Below are 13,956 nucleotides of genomic sequence, written 5' to 3' on the forward strand. Positions count from 1 at the left end.
GTGGCGGTTGTATCCTAATTGGCAGTGCGTGACCGCCACACCACTGGCGGACAGTCCCAGCACCACTAGGGTGGTGGCGGACTGGTGTCCGCCCGCAATCCTAATAGACCCCTATGATCTGAAAATTGTTTTAACACCACATTTTGTAAAAGAAGTATTGTTAAGTTTATCCTCTAATTCATCACATTTGTTGAATTCTCCTTGGTGCATTGCACTTTTGGTTGCTGCTGCTGTTTTGGGAGAATATCCGAAACACTGCTGGGTAATTTAGGGTTGTTCTTTATTGGAAGAATATAAAGATTTTGTGTAGCATCTTTGACCATGCCTTTTCAAATATGGGAATACATTTGTAAACTTTTAAGGATGGCCTTTTAAAGAGGTCACAAAGGCATACAACATTTCACAAAAACACATTTTTCTGCCAAAGTGTGCAAGATAGACTGTTTACCTTGACAGAATTCACAGGTTAATTACATAATTCATGTCCTCTATGTAATAGACCAAACATCTGTTTTGCCTATCTCAAGACCTAGACTGATGCAATACAATAAACCTTTCCTGGGAAAGTCACATTATACTCGTCCCAGGTGAACAACAGAATGGAGGGTATTTAACGTTTGGTAGACATGGTAAAGCACACAAAAATGTGACATGGTAACCTGTCTCCTAAACGTGTGGTTCCTGCGCTCTTTTAAAAATGGGGTGGGTTGGTTGGGGGTGGGGGGTAGTTGTCATGGTTCTGACAGCAGAGCCTATGCTGGTTCTGCAGGCAGAAACCTTTGACCACCGGACACTGGACTGTCGGTCAATGGGCATCAGATAGTAGGTGTTAATAAGGGTGAACGTTCCAAAGTAATTTTTTCCTTTTCTGGGCTGCCAGAAAAGACCAAGCTGTCCCAACAGGAAAAAGGCTTATTGAACCCCTCCACCCACCCTTGGAAACAACTGCCAGCACATCAACCCATTCATTTTTGTTTTTTCAATAACATGCTCAATGCACCCACACATCTGAGCTTCAGTGCTTTAGGCAAAGCCGCCGTGGCAGCGATCCTGCTGAAGGCATAAAGAATTCCACCTGATGGGCAGAGATCCCTAAACATGGCAGGTTGTACTCCACCAGAGCAGCAGCTTAAGTAAATTTAATAACATGTATGGTAAAATATTTAATTATATTTTTAGAGTAATAATAGGATGCTTGCTTTTTTAATGGAAGGCCGATTACACGTTGGCACTAGATATACAGTATTTCTCCAGCGACTTCTAAACATTAATATTTGTTATTAACATTGCTGCTAATTATAACTGAAAATCCAAGCTCTTTGTAAACTAAACTGCAGATTTTGCACTCACGGGTAACTTTGTATTCCCACTTTTAAGTACTGTTCGATCAAGATGATGTCCTTTGGCATAAGTCTGCCTAGAACTGTGTGTACGCCTTGACAGTCATCCCTTGTAGTGTTAACGTAAATATCTATCAGAGTTTCCTAGTGCCCAACCAGCTGGTGATTTTTAAGTTAGACTAAGCCTTTGTCAGTTGCTGGGTATACCTAAATTCAGCTAAATTCGTGTTTTGTATAATTGTTACTAATTTAAGGTGTTGATAAATTAATGTCTTTCTTATGAACCCCAATAGTAGGATTCCACAATGTAAGTGTTTAATCAACAATACGTTGTGCCAATCCGGAAAAAACAGCAGCCCAAACACTAGACAACAACACAGCAACACTTCATTAACCAAGAGATAAAAGGAAGAAATTAGAATAGAGAAACCCACAACTAGGTAAATGTCGGAAAAGTTGCTTGTTTCAAAGGCAGCCATCCAGTGTGAAATGAGAGGAAGGTGTCCAATGGGCAGCAGGGGTTTGGGGATCCCAAACAAATGCCTGAATTCATCACCGCCATTTTTCAGATCTTTCAGAAGTCTTGTGCCGTAGCCGGCACCTAGGATGATGACTTTCATTCTCGGCTCGTTTCTACAAAACATAAATGGAACAGTGTTGGTATATTCATACTTTACCTCCATACAGCTATTTTTTTGTTTTCATTACAAGATGCTTAACGGGGCGCAGGGCTATCCAAAGAACGAAACGAATGACAATAGGTACGTCTATACAAAATGTAAGAGAATGAAAACAGATAATGAAAGGATTTTGAAGCACAATTCTATAGCAAGCAAACCTGTAAAAAAAGGTTCGCTCGGACTAGCAGACAGGGTTAGAGAAAAACACCACTCCTTTTTCCATCTAAAATAAAGCTAAAGAGCCAACTACACAACACAGCGCATTCCGAAGTCCTCAGAGTTTTGGTCGCAATAGCTCATGTAACACAATTATAAACTCACATCACATAATAGGAACTATTCGGACGTTGGTCGTAAGGCCTCCGACCTTAGGTAGGAGGTCTTACGACTGACATCGTGTGTTTCAATTCCGACCCGCTGAATTTGATTCAGCCGGTCGGAATTGAAACTGGACGATCATTCCTGTTGGCTTCCGGATTACGATGCATGATTTCCGTCAAGGTTTACATGCTGGCATTTCCATTTTGATATATATACAAAAAAAGAAATAAAGTTTTGAAATATAAACAAAGAAAATGTTATTGGTATATCTTGAAGGACACAGAAAATGATATGAACCATGTAACAACATACAAAGTATATGGGCCATGAGGGAATTTTTTCCTGTCATGCTGGCATTTCTGACATGGAAACAGTGTCGGAAAGCATGTTTGCAGGGCCCCTTTCCTTTGTGTCCTCCGGTTGGTGGCCCCCCTGTTAATCCCTGCACCCCATGCCTTGCACCCTGAGGTGCCTGCCTCAGGGTGCAGGGATTAACACCACCTCACATTTCCCTATGGGAGGATTTACTACGGCCGGTTTACATCCGTAACACATGCTCCCATAGGGAAATGTCAGAATGCGTCTGCACCATGTGTGGTCGCATCATAATGAGGAGGTCGGGACTGCCGACTGGAAGTTAGTCGGTTCCGTTTCCGAGATGATGTCGGGGGGACATCCCAAAGGAAATCAGAAGTGCATGGGCTTCTGACAAGTTGATGACGACCTTGGAAACTGATTGGGATTTATTTATGTAGATAATAAAACTTAGCAAGTCTGACACACTTTTCATAAGTCATTACCCTTTAATAAAAACAAGAATACACATTACTCTCTATAAATTCCAGTCATGAGTCTCGCGAGAGGAACAGATGTATGTAGTTGGATCCTCAGTATTGAAAGAGAGTTAATCCCCCAAATTAAAATGCGCCACGGGGCGCGTTTGCACAGTGGTGAAGGAAGGAGGCGTGGCCTGAGGTGACATGTGTGCAAACACACCCTGTGGCGCGGTTTAAGTTGGGGAATATATTCCTCCTCAATCCTGAGGGTCCCTGGAGGCCAACTAGCCCACCAGGTTCCTCCAGTATGCGCCAGAGAGCTGTGTGGTGCTTACTGGAGGTACCTGGTGGGCTAGTTGGCCCCCAGGGACCCTCCAGATTGAGGAGGAATTAATTCCCCAACTTAAAGTGTGACACAGAGTGTGTTTGCACACATGTCAACTCAGGCCCCTTCCCCTCCCTTCACCACTGTGCAAACTCGCTACATGGCGCGTTTTAAGTTGGGAACTTAACTCCCCTTGAATACTGAGGGTCCCTGGGGTGCAACTTGCCCACCAGCTACCTCCAATAAGCGCCACAGAGCTGCGTTGCAGAGAGGTGTAAAAAGGGGCGTGGCCTCAGAACACCTCACTGCAACACAGCCCCCGGGCGCATACCGGAGATTCCTGGTGGGCTAGTTGGCCCCCAGGGACCCCCAGTATTCAAGCAGAATTCTTTCCCCATCTGCAAACGCGCCAGGGGGTGCATTTGCAGAGTGCTCAAAGGAGGAGGCGTGGCCTCTGGCACAATGCTGTGTAACCCCCCTTCTTTCCCTAATATTCTTGGCCCTGGGGAACCCATCCCCCAGGGCCTGCCCCCAACTTTATTTTATTTTTTTTTATTTTGCGAAGGAGCCGCATGGCCCCCCTCCCGAGGCCAAAATCTTCCCCGGGGATCCCTATCCCCCGGGTCATGGCCATATTGCTAATTTTTTTTTGGGGGGGGGGGGGGGAGTGGGGGCTGCCTTGCCCCCCTCTTTAGGTCGTTTATGGCCCCGGGGACCCCATTCCCCGGGCCGGCCTTTATTTTTTTTAATATATTTTTTTAATTTTGGTGAGGGGGGCCACGTGGTCTGGCCCTCTACATTGGGGACCGTGGGGGGGGGGGGGGGGGTCGCCAATCGCCCCACGGTCCCGCCGGCTCCCCGCGTCCTCCGGGAGCTGGCATTGCTTTTCCACATGGGGAGCTGCTAAGATGCAGCTCCCCGTGTGGAAAAGCAATTTGGTTTGAATTTTTAAAAAGAGAGCAGGTTTTAAAATTCAAACCAAGTTTGCTATGGCAAACTACGCGAGCGTAGCGTAGTGCTTTGCCCAGGATTAATATTATATATATATATATATCCAGTGACGCGCTAAGGGACCCCCGCTTTATTAAGGTGACTCTGACAACACTGGAAATTGGATTTTCTCCGGGGTACCGGAATCATCGGAGTCCCCCTGGCTGTTCGGGACTTCGGCGGAGTAGGGGCTTTAAAAAGCCTCACGCTGGGTGAGGTGATGATGTCAGCCTTGCTCCCGCCCACAGCAATCCCGGGAACAACAGGGTGAAGCTGTATAGGACAATTGGAGACGGCGAGATTCTACACACATGGGTCAAGAAGGACGCCCCATGGTATTAATGCTCACCCGCTCCACGCAACAACTTCGACCAGAAAACAAACATGAACAATGCATGCTGGGACTGGTAGGAGTTTGCCTTAATCGCGACCTACCTGAAGCTGAATGTGCAAGGTATATTCCTTTAAGGAGCGGGGCTCAAAGCAACCTATCAGGTGGGGGCAGGTATTTCACCTTAGAAGCATGACCCTCCCTGAATCATTCTTACCCCTGGCGCTGAAGAAGGCAGACAACGTGCCGAAATGCATTCGCCCTTTGGGGGCTTTTGGGACTGTTACTCGCCTGTGTTTGAGAATTAAAGCTGTCTTCCATGATTGCCCTGCTGTTGGTCTCTTCACTGGGTCTTTGGATGCGGTGTGGAATTTTGATATATATATATGTATGTATGTATGTAGTATACTTGTAAAGCGCACAGCTGCCCCAGCAACGGGGCGTCCCGGCGCTGTATAACTCTGGGGAACCCGTCCTGGCTTTCCCTGTGGGATGGTCCCTTGCTGGGAGTCCCCAAGGTGGAGCCAGGCATCCCCGGAATTGGTGGGGCCGTTGTGGAGATTAGGCAAGCTAATGCCCAGAGTTGCCGAGTGGAACCCCTGATTAGAGTAAGCACCGAAGCGAGAATGATCAAGTCCGCTGACCAAGGTCCACGACCCTGCCGCGTCGGGAATTGAACCCTGGTCCCGGGCTGACTTCTGCTCTCAGGCCTGCTGCCTCTAACCAGTGAGCCACACTACTCCATATATATATATATATCTATATATATCTCTATATATAGATATATATATATATATATATATATCTATATATAGAGATATATATATTACCTACTGGCGGTCGCCAGTAGGTATATATAGTTAGGATTTTTTCTCTATGGGATTTTTGAAAATTCTATGTCTAATAACTTTGGCGTTTGTGGACGGAATTGGCTGAAATTTTTAGGAAAATGGCACATTTTGATTCTGAGCAGCCCTTGAAAATTTGGGGGGGGTTCGTCAAGGGGGGGCCGAGAAAAAAGGGGGGTCCCAAAACGTGTTTTTAACATTGAGTTTTCCATAGGGCGGTTGGCCTCACTTTTAGCCCGAACGGCTGAATGGATTTGCACGAAACTTGGCAAAATTGTAGGGACTGGTAGCCCGATGTGCCTTTTGTAGGTCTCAATATATGTGCTTCAGTGGATTTTGAGAAATTAACGTTCAAAAAAAGATATATATCTGTAACAGCGGACCGGGCAGCGCTCCAGTTCGCGTACATTTCGCGCAACGGAGCTTTGTGAAGCGAAGCTGATTGGTTCTCCGGCGTCTGTAAACATTCCAAACAGTCCGTAGCGGCCGCCATCTTGTCTCTCGGTAGGATCGAGAGACAAGAGGAGGCCAAAGCGAAGGAGCAAATGACCATAAGGGGGCATAGTAGATCCTCGCTGACCCCCTAGGTTTGATGTGGAGGTTTTAAAAGGGCCCCGCGGGGCAAAAAAAAATAATAATAATAATAATCGAACGGCTGAATGGATTTGCACGAAACTTGGTAAAATATTAGGGACTGGTAGCCCGATGTGCCTTTGCTAGGTCTCAATATATGTGCTCCAGTGGATTTTGAGAAATTAACGTTCAAAAAAAGATATATATCTGTAACAGCGCTCCGCTTCGCGGAGATAAAATTATATCTGTATTACCTAGCTGTTGCTAACACCAGTTAGCGACGGCTAGTAGGAGATAGCGACCATCTTGGGCCCCACTTTGCATGTGAGTGATATTTATCACTAATGACATGCAAAGTGGGCATGCCAAGATGTTAGCGACTGGAAACAGTCGCTAACATCGCTATCTCCTATTATCAACTTTTGGAAATATTCGCGATAAGCGCGAATATCTCCAAAAGCTAGCACCTGCCCTGAGCAGTTCTAAGGCATGTTATCCAATGGGAGGTGGATAACATGGCTAAGAGCATTAGCTCGGTAATGCATGAATATCGCTGAGTTTTCAGCGATATTATTGCATTGCGGTCGTTTTTTATCGTATTTGCGATAAACCTTGATAATAGCAAGGTTTATCTGCGATAATTTCTGACGATGCTTAGCGGTAAAAAAATCGTTGCTAAGCATCGTTAGGGATAAATATCGCTTAACTTTGGTAATATGCCCCAACGTCTGTTAACGTTCGATTCGAAGGAAATCAGGAAGTGTTGAAAAACATTGTCTGCGCCATCTTGCCTTTTTTCAAATGCCACACTTTTGTCGTGCACGGCAGTCATTTTAGATGCCTTGACCAGACCCACTCTGTGCACGCTGTCGATCCTTAGCATGACTCCCCACCCTCGCAAGCATCTCCCCCAGGCAGTGGTCACCCCCGCTCTCTGTCTTATGCATGGGTAATAAACCACCCCCCATCTGCGCTGCTCTTCCCTGAGAATCACACCCTGTGCCCGCCCGACACCTCCCTTTCGCCCTATTCCCTACCGCACCCTCTGACACTCCTTTTCCTCTGTGTCCGATTGTCCAGGCCGGTCCTAGGGTATCAGCTAGCCCTGCAGATGTAGTTTATGGCCCCAGCTGTAAAGAATCACCCCTCTTCAAAGGAGTTATAGTAGATCAAGGCCCACACTCGATGAGATCCGTCACAGCAGACGCGTTCCTATTATCTGAAAACCATCCTGTATTGTGATTGGGGAGGGGACCGAGCCTGAAGCGGAAGATTCCAGGGATGACTCTTTGTACATCAAAGTTTTTACAATTATGTGTCACATTAAAAATATATAGCACTCCAACAAAGTAGTAAGATTATAAAACTTTAATAACTTATAAATATATACAAGAAAACAAAAACAGTAATAACATATAAACATTTTTAGGGAAAAACAACGAAGTAGCGGTCGGCTGTGCGAATAGTCCCAACGCAGCACAACGTCCAGATTTCTGGCGTGGGGCGTCGCGGGGGGTGGGTCATCAGTAGCAAACTGTTGTGCGAATAGTTCCAAGGCAGCAGAACGATGGCACCAAGGTGATGTCCAGTAAGTTGCCGCACTGGTTTTGGTATCCTACAATGCTGCTCCGAATAACGGCGTGGGGCGCCCCGGGGGAGGCGGCGTGAACGGGCCTCTCCAGGTGGAGTGTCATCTGTTGTAGTGGGGCGCCCCTTTACCGTTTCAGTTGCCATTCCGTCCGTTTTTGGTCCACTGTGTCAAAAGCCGCAATTCAGCTGAGTTGCGCCCACTCTTGCGGTGCAGTGATAGGCGGCTGTCACAGGACTCTCAAAATGGCGGCAGGCTGTTTCCTTTTTGGGCCTGGTCCACTGAAATGGCCCTGGGACACCTTGGAAATCGGACGCTTGTCTGCTAGGTCTTGGACCCCATTCTCGAAAGCGTCCCCTCCGCCTTGAGGATTTATCAAAAGTTTTGGGGGCCCCCGACTCCTGTAGGCTTCTGGTGGGGAGCGGTTGCCATGATTGCTCGCGGAATGACCACGACGGAGCTACGAGATGGTGGTGCTCTCATGCTGAAGCCAGCTTCAGTCTGAAACATCCAGAAACAAGGTGGGGCTTTCATCGTTTGGGAAAAAAAAAAAGTTTTCATCCAATGAAAAGTGTTGTTTTTAGGTCATATGATCAAGCCTTCCATCATTAGGAAACCAAAAGTAAAATGAACCAATGAAAAGTTTTATAAACAAGTCACATGACCTGTTATGCGGCATAGGGTATAAAATGCGGAGAAAATACGTTGGCACGTGAGGCGGCGTCAGTAGCGGACCGATGTGCGAATAGGCCGAAGGCAATACAACGCGCCAAGATCCGGATGGCACCGAGGTGGTGTCCAGCAAGTTGCAGCACTGGTGTGGCCATCCTACAATGCTGAAAGTCGGCGTGGGGCGCCCCGTTGGCCTGTGAGTTTGCGTCAGTAGCGGACCGATGTGCGAATAGGCCGAAGGCAGCACAACGCGCCAAGATCCGGATGGCACCGAGGTGGTGTCTAGTAAGTTGCCGCACTGGTGTGGCCATCCTACAATGTTGAAAGTCGGCGTGGGGCGCCCCGTTGGCCTGTGAGATGGCGGCAGTAGCGGACCGATGTGCGAATGGGGCCAAAGGCAGCGCAACAATATTTTCGGAATAGAAGACACCACAAGGCGCTGAGATGCCAAGATCCGGATGGCACCGAGGTGGTGTCTAGCAAGTTGCTGTACTGGTGTGGTCATCCTACAATGCTGAAAGTCGGCGTGGGGCGCCCCATTAGCCTGTGAGATGGCGTCAGTAGCGGACCGATGTGCGAATGGGGCCAAAGGCAGCGCAACAATATTTTCTGAAGAGAAGACACCAAAAGGCGCTGAGATTCCAAGATCCGGATGGCACCGAGGTGGTGTCTAGGAAGCTATGCAGTTGAGTTGTGTGCGCACTTGCGGCGAATAGGTCGAAGGCAGCATAACAATGTTTTCTGAATAGAAGACACCACAAGGCGTTGAGATTCGGTTACCACCGAGGTGATGTCTAGCAAGTTGCCGCACTGGTGTGGCCATCCTACAATACTGCTCAGAATAACGGCGTGGGGTGCCCGAAGGGGGGGGGGGGAGGCGGCGTGAACGGGCCTTCCTAGGTGGAGGCTCGTCTGCTGTAGTGGGGCGCCCCTTTACCGTTTCAGTTGCCATTCGGCTGCTCTTGATGCTACAGCGACAGGCGGCTGCAACAGGACTCTCAAAATGGCGGCCTGTTCTTTGGATTTGGGCCTGGTCCACTAAAATGGCCCTGGGACACCTTAGAACTCGGACGCTCGATTTTTTTTTTCCTTTCCTGTATATGCAAAAAAAGGTAAATGCCCGGTACGTTACACGCTTCATCTGCCACGATGAACTCTCCAGAGGAACCGAAAAAAAATATAGTTATGGTAACTATACCATGCATCGTCATATGGAGAGGTGGCACCAATTAATTATAGTGCTGCATAAAAGAGAGATTTGGAGGAGAACCCTTGACCTGCTAGTACATTCATCAAAGAAGTGGCACTGACAGCATCAGAGGCAAGGGAAACGGTCCCAAATATTTAGAAGAACTTTGGAAAGATTAAAATGACATGTTTAGATTGTGGCAAATTAATTTCATGTGGACAGATGAGTGTTACTCTAATAAATACAGCATATGAACATCATCATAGTCGATGGTTGGTAGAGACATTTTGACTATATCCTGGACCTGCCCGTCCTCGCCCAAAATGGCGCCGGAATAAATGGGACTCGTAACTCCTTGTTGTGTACTGGTTGCAGAACCTTGAAATCACGAGATACGTATGCAGTTTTGAAGCACATGGCGGGCGGGGACGAGAATTGATTGAATATTTCGACATCCCTATTGATATTAAGTTCTGATGTGTTATTGATTACTGTACTATTGAAAGTTCGAATTAACGTCACCGATGGTACTTGCCCGCAAATGTATATCTAGATAATTTTATTGTAACTGGCCCTGTCGTATTTTAATTATAAAATGTACGTCCACCGATTCCGTAACTGTTAGACACCTTAGTTCTTGCAACCTAATGGCCCGCCCGTTACGTTCCTCTACAGTGTAAATGTCTACTCATCATATACGATTACAGTTTGCTCCGTGGCCGGCCCACGTGGTTATAGGCTCGTATTTGTATAATGAAATTTTCACAATAAAGGTTTTTAAAAGAAAACATGGTAGTAGTATATACATTGGTAAAGTTTTTAATAATAGTCACTGTTTTAGAATCAGTAAAAGGCAAGTGAAATAAAGCAGACCAATTACATGAAGGGTAAAAGGTATAATTCGAAGGAATGCAGTAAAGATAAATGGTCAAGGGCTGTTGTGTTTTCTACTCCTGCAACATAAAGTGATCGATAAGAATCTCATATTCAGGCGTATCGGCGACTAAGACAGCAGGTCGACCCTCTTTTGCTCAACGGCTCCGTCATGGGACGAAGAAACGCTCTTTTTCTCGAAAAAAGAATATATTTTACTTGCAGGACAGTTGTAAATTTTCCGGGAAAGTACATTAGCCTGGAACATTATAACATATATTTAAGAAAAAATAATGTTCGGAAGTAATAAAAAGCGTAAATTTTAGGTCATATGACCAAGCCTTTCATCATTAGAATAAGAAAAGTAAAATGAACCAATGAAAAGTTTTATTAACAAGTCACATGACTTGTTATGCTTACGTTACGCGCTGCGCGCCCCGGATGACTTCCGGATGCGCTAACGCGGCGCGTCATATGACGCATTACGCGACAACGCAGGTCCAGAATATAGTCAAAATGTCTCCACCAACCAGAGGTTGGAACACAACCCCTTTCAGCAGGCTAAATAGTTCTGTTAAATGACAACAGAAGGGACAGGCAACAAGAACCATCAGTCAAAGAGGGGAGGGCTAGTTCTTCTCTACCGGGTTACATTGGGGCGCTACCGGAACTGATCGAATTGGTAGTCTACAGTGTTTCTGGATATTCAGACTGAAGCTGGGGTTAGCATGAGAGCAGCACCATTTCGTAGCTCCGTCGTGGCCATTCCGCAACCAATCATGGCAGCCGCTCTTTATCGTTATTTTGGGCGGGGTGGGTGGCGGAGCCAAGCTGTTTTGCAGCCATCATTGTGTGGAGTTCAGTTCATCTCACTAGTTTTGTATTTGTCATGAGGGGTTGTTCTTAATGTTTCTATTTTAGCGAGGTCAAAAAGAGATCCCATTAGTGGCCTACTGATTTTGCTCGATTCCTTTTCTTTTTTTTTTACACGATTTTTCGTTATCTGCGAAGACTAAACAGAGTATTGCGACTCTGTGTTTGTTTGTAAATAGAGAATGAACCAAAGAGAACCAATTCTAAAACAGTAAATACTTGGATAACAATCAATCAAATGGAGAGAGAAGCAGGCACGACGTATTACAACGGGGGCAAAGGCCTGCGTTAACTACCCTTCACTATGTGCAAAGAGAGAGTACTCCTAATAGAAATGAGGGGGGGGGCACCATTCAAAGCAGATCAGTGTGCATAAACACGAAAATGTTTTCACTTACCACGTACTTGACATTCGACAGCTTATGATATTTGCTATTAAAAAACCATTGAAATTCACTGAAAAAAACATAGGTTATAGACCATATATAGTTAGGAATTAGCATTTACAAAACCTTGAAAATTCACTGAAAAAACCATAGGTTATAGACCATATATAGTTAGGAATTAGCATTTAAAAAACCTTATTTTACTCACACAAAACCATTGAAATTCCATATATAGTTAGTTGCACTAACTATATATCGCGCACCCGCAATCCACTGCTGATCATGTCACATATTACATAATTCATGACATGGTCAGTGACATCACTGATGACATCACTGATGACATCTCAAATGACATCACTGATGAGATCACTGATGACACCATCCAGTGACTGTGTGTTTCTGTAAAGTTTAAATATGTTTTACATATTGAAGAATGAGTAGATGTATAAGTGTCTGGACGAAGGATTTAGTAGGTGCATGACTGAATGTATGAGTGAGTGATTAAATGTGTCTCACTGAGTGCATGGGTTAGTGACTAAACTGTCTTAATTTGTGCATCATTATGTCTGTTGTTCTGTAAACTGCTGCATGTGTTGATCAGTAGCTATATGATTAACTATATGGGTTATTGATTGATTGTCCAAGTATTTGTATGTGAGACTGAGTGTGTGTGTGGCTGGCTGGGAGGTGTGTGACTCTGTGCAGATCAATGTGTACTTGTATCAATGATTGTATAAGAAAGTAAGTATGTGTTAGTATATGTTTGAAAATGTAAGGTGCTCTATGTTTAACTGTATAGACAAGAAAATGGAAGTGTGATTGATTCTTTACAGGACTGACTAGGTGTGTGAGTAACTCCATGGATGAGTGGCAGAGTCTGAGTGTCTGTATAGGTGTATGAGTGCATATGATAGTGTTGTAAAGATGAGTGATTGTATGTATGAATGATTGTATGGGTGAATGAGTGAATGTGTGTGTAGACGTAGGAATCAGTGAGTACGTATGTAGTAACTAGTATTGGTGTGTCAATGGTTTCAAAAATTATACTCTGTATTTAACACTGGGTGTAACAGAGGTTATATTAAAGTGTGAGGAGATGCATTGTATTGTCACATTAATGATATCATCATTGATGTGACCATTGATGTCAAAAGAGATATCATCAGTGATGTCATTTGAGATGTCATCAGTGATGTCATCAGTGATGTCACTGACCATGTCATGAATGATGTAATATGTGACATGATCAGCAGTGGATTGCGGGTGCGCGATATATAGTTAGTGCAACTAACTATATATGGAATTTCAATGGTTTTGTGTGAGTAAAATAAGGTTTTTTAAATGCTAATTCCTAACTATATATGGTCTATAACCTATGGTTTTTTCAGTGAATATATATATATATATATATATATATAGATATATATATATAGATATATATATATATACACACACAAATAAATATACATATATATTCACTGATAAAAACGAGGTTGAAGTAACGGGATAGGTGTGAGAAAAAGATACTTTTTTTTAAACATTCAAATTCACTGAAAAAATAAACAAAGGTTAAAGTGATGTCAGTGAAAACATTAAAGTTTTGAACTAAAAAAAACACAAATTCACCAGTTAACTTGTGCCCGCGCCATGCACGGCTAATGACCTCACACATTACATCACTCATTACATATTTTATGACATCACTTATGACATCTCAAATGACATAATTGATGACATCACTGATGAGCATCAGAGCCAGAATGGAACCTCGCCTGTGATTTTATCCAAGAACAGTCTGTAGTTTTGCACAAAATGGCTATCCTACCTCGTTGAGTATATGTCGAGTGCATATTCTACATTACACCTGCGTAAAGGACTACAAAGTAATGTCTCCAGCAACCTTGTGTATTTTAAAAGGGAGGGGGCGCCATGCTGCCCCCTCCCTGATCCTAATGTGGCCTAGGGGACCACATGCATGGGCACTACCTTTAAAATAGGTGGGTGCCCCGTGCCCACCAGGGGCACCCACAAGCAACAAGTTGGAGGCTAAGGGGAGAGCCTTTAGGGCCCCCGCAGGTCAAGCCGGCTCCCCGCATGGTGCACGAGTCGGCACTGCTCTTGCCCAGAGGGAACAGCTATTTATGCGGCCGGGAAGCAATATCTTGTCCTGTTTCCCTGCCCACACTGA

General features: G+C 44.9%; 1 protein-coding gene across 2 annotated transcripts in view; it reads right to left on the bottom strand.

Annotated features, from left to right (window-relative positions):
- LOC144822631 (uncharacterized) overlaps positions 1–13,956 on the bottom strand; it is a 205,935-nt gene that overhangs the window by 144,894 nt on the left and 47,085 nt on the right. For both annotated transcript variants that reach the window (XM_078680372.1, XM_078680371.1), the window contains one exon: positions 1,775–1,973. In XM_078680372.1, coding sequence (XP_078536498.1) covers positions 1,775–1,960 — 186 coding nt within the window. In that variant the 5' untranslated portion in view covers positions 1,961–1,973. The remainder of the gene's footprint in view (positions 1–1,774; positions 1,974–13,956) is intronic.

The sequence above is a fragment of the Lissotriton helveticus genome, chromosome 3_1 (genome assembly GCF_964261635.1).
Source record: "Lissotriton helveticus chromosome 3_1, aLisHel1.1, whole genome shotgun sequence".
NCBI lineage: Eukaryota > Metazoa > Chordata > Amphibia > Caudata > Salamandridae > Lissotriton > Lissotriton helveticus.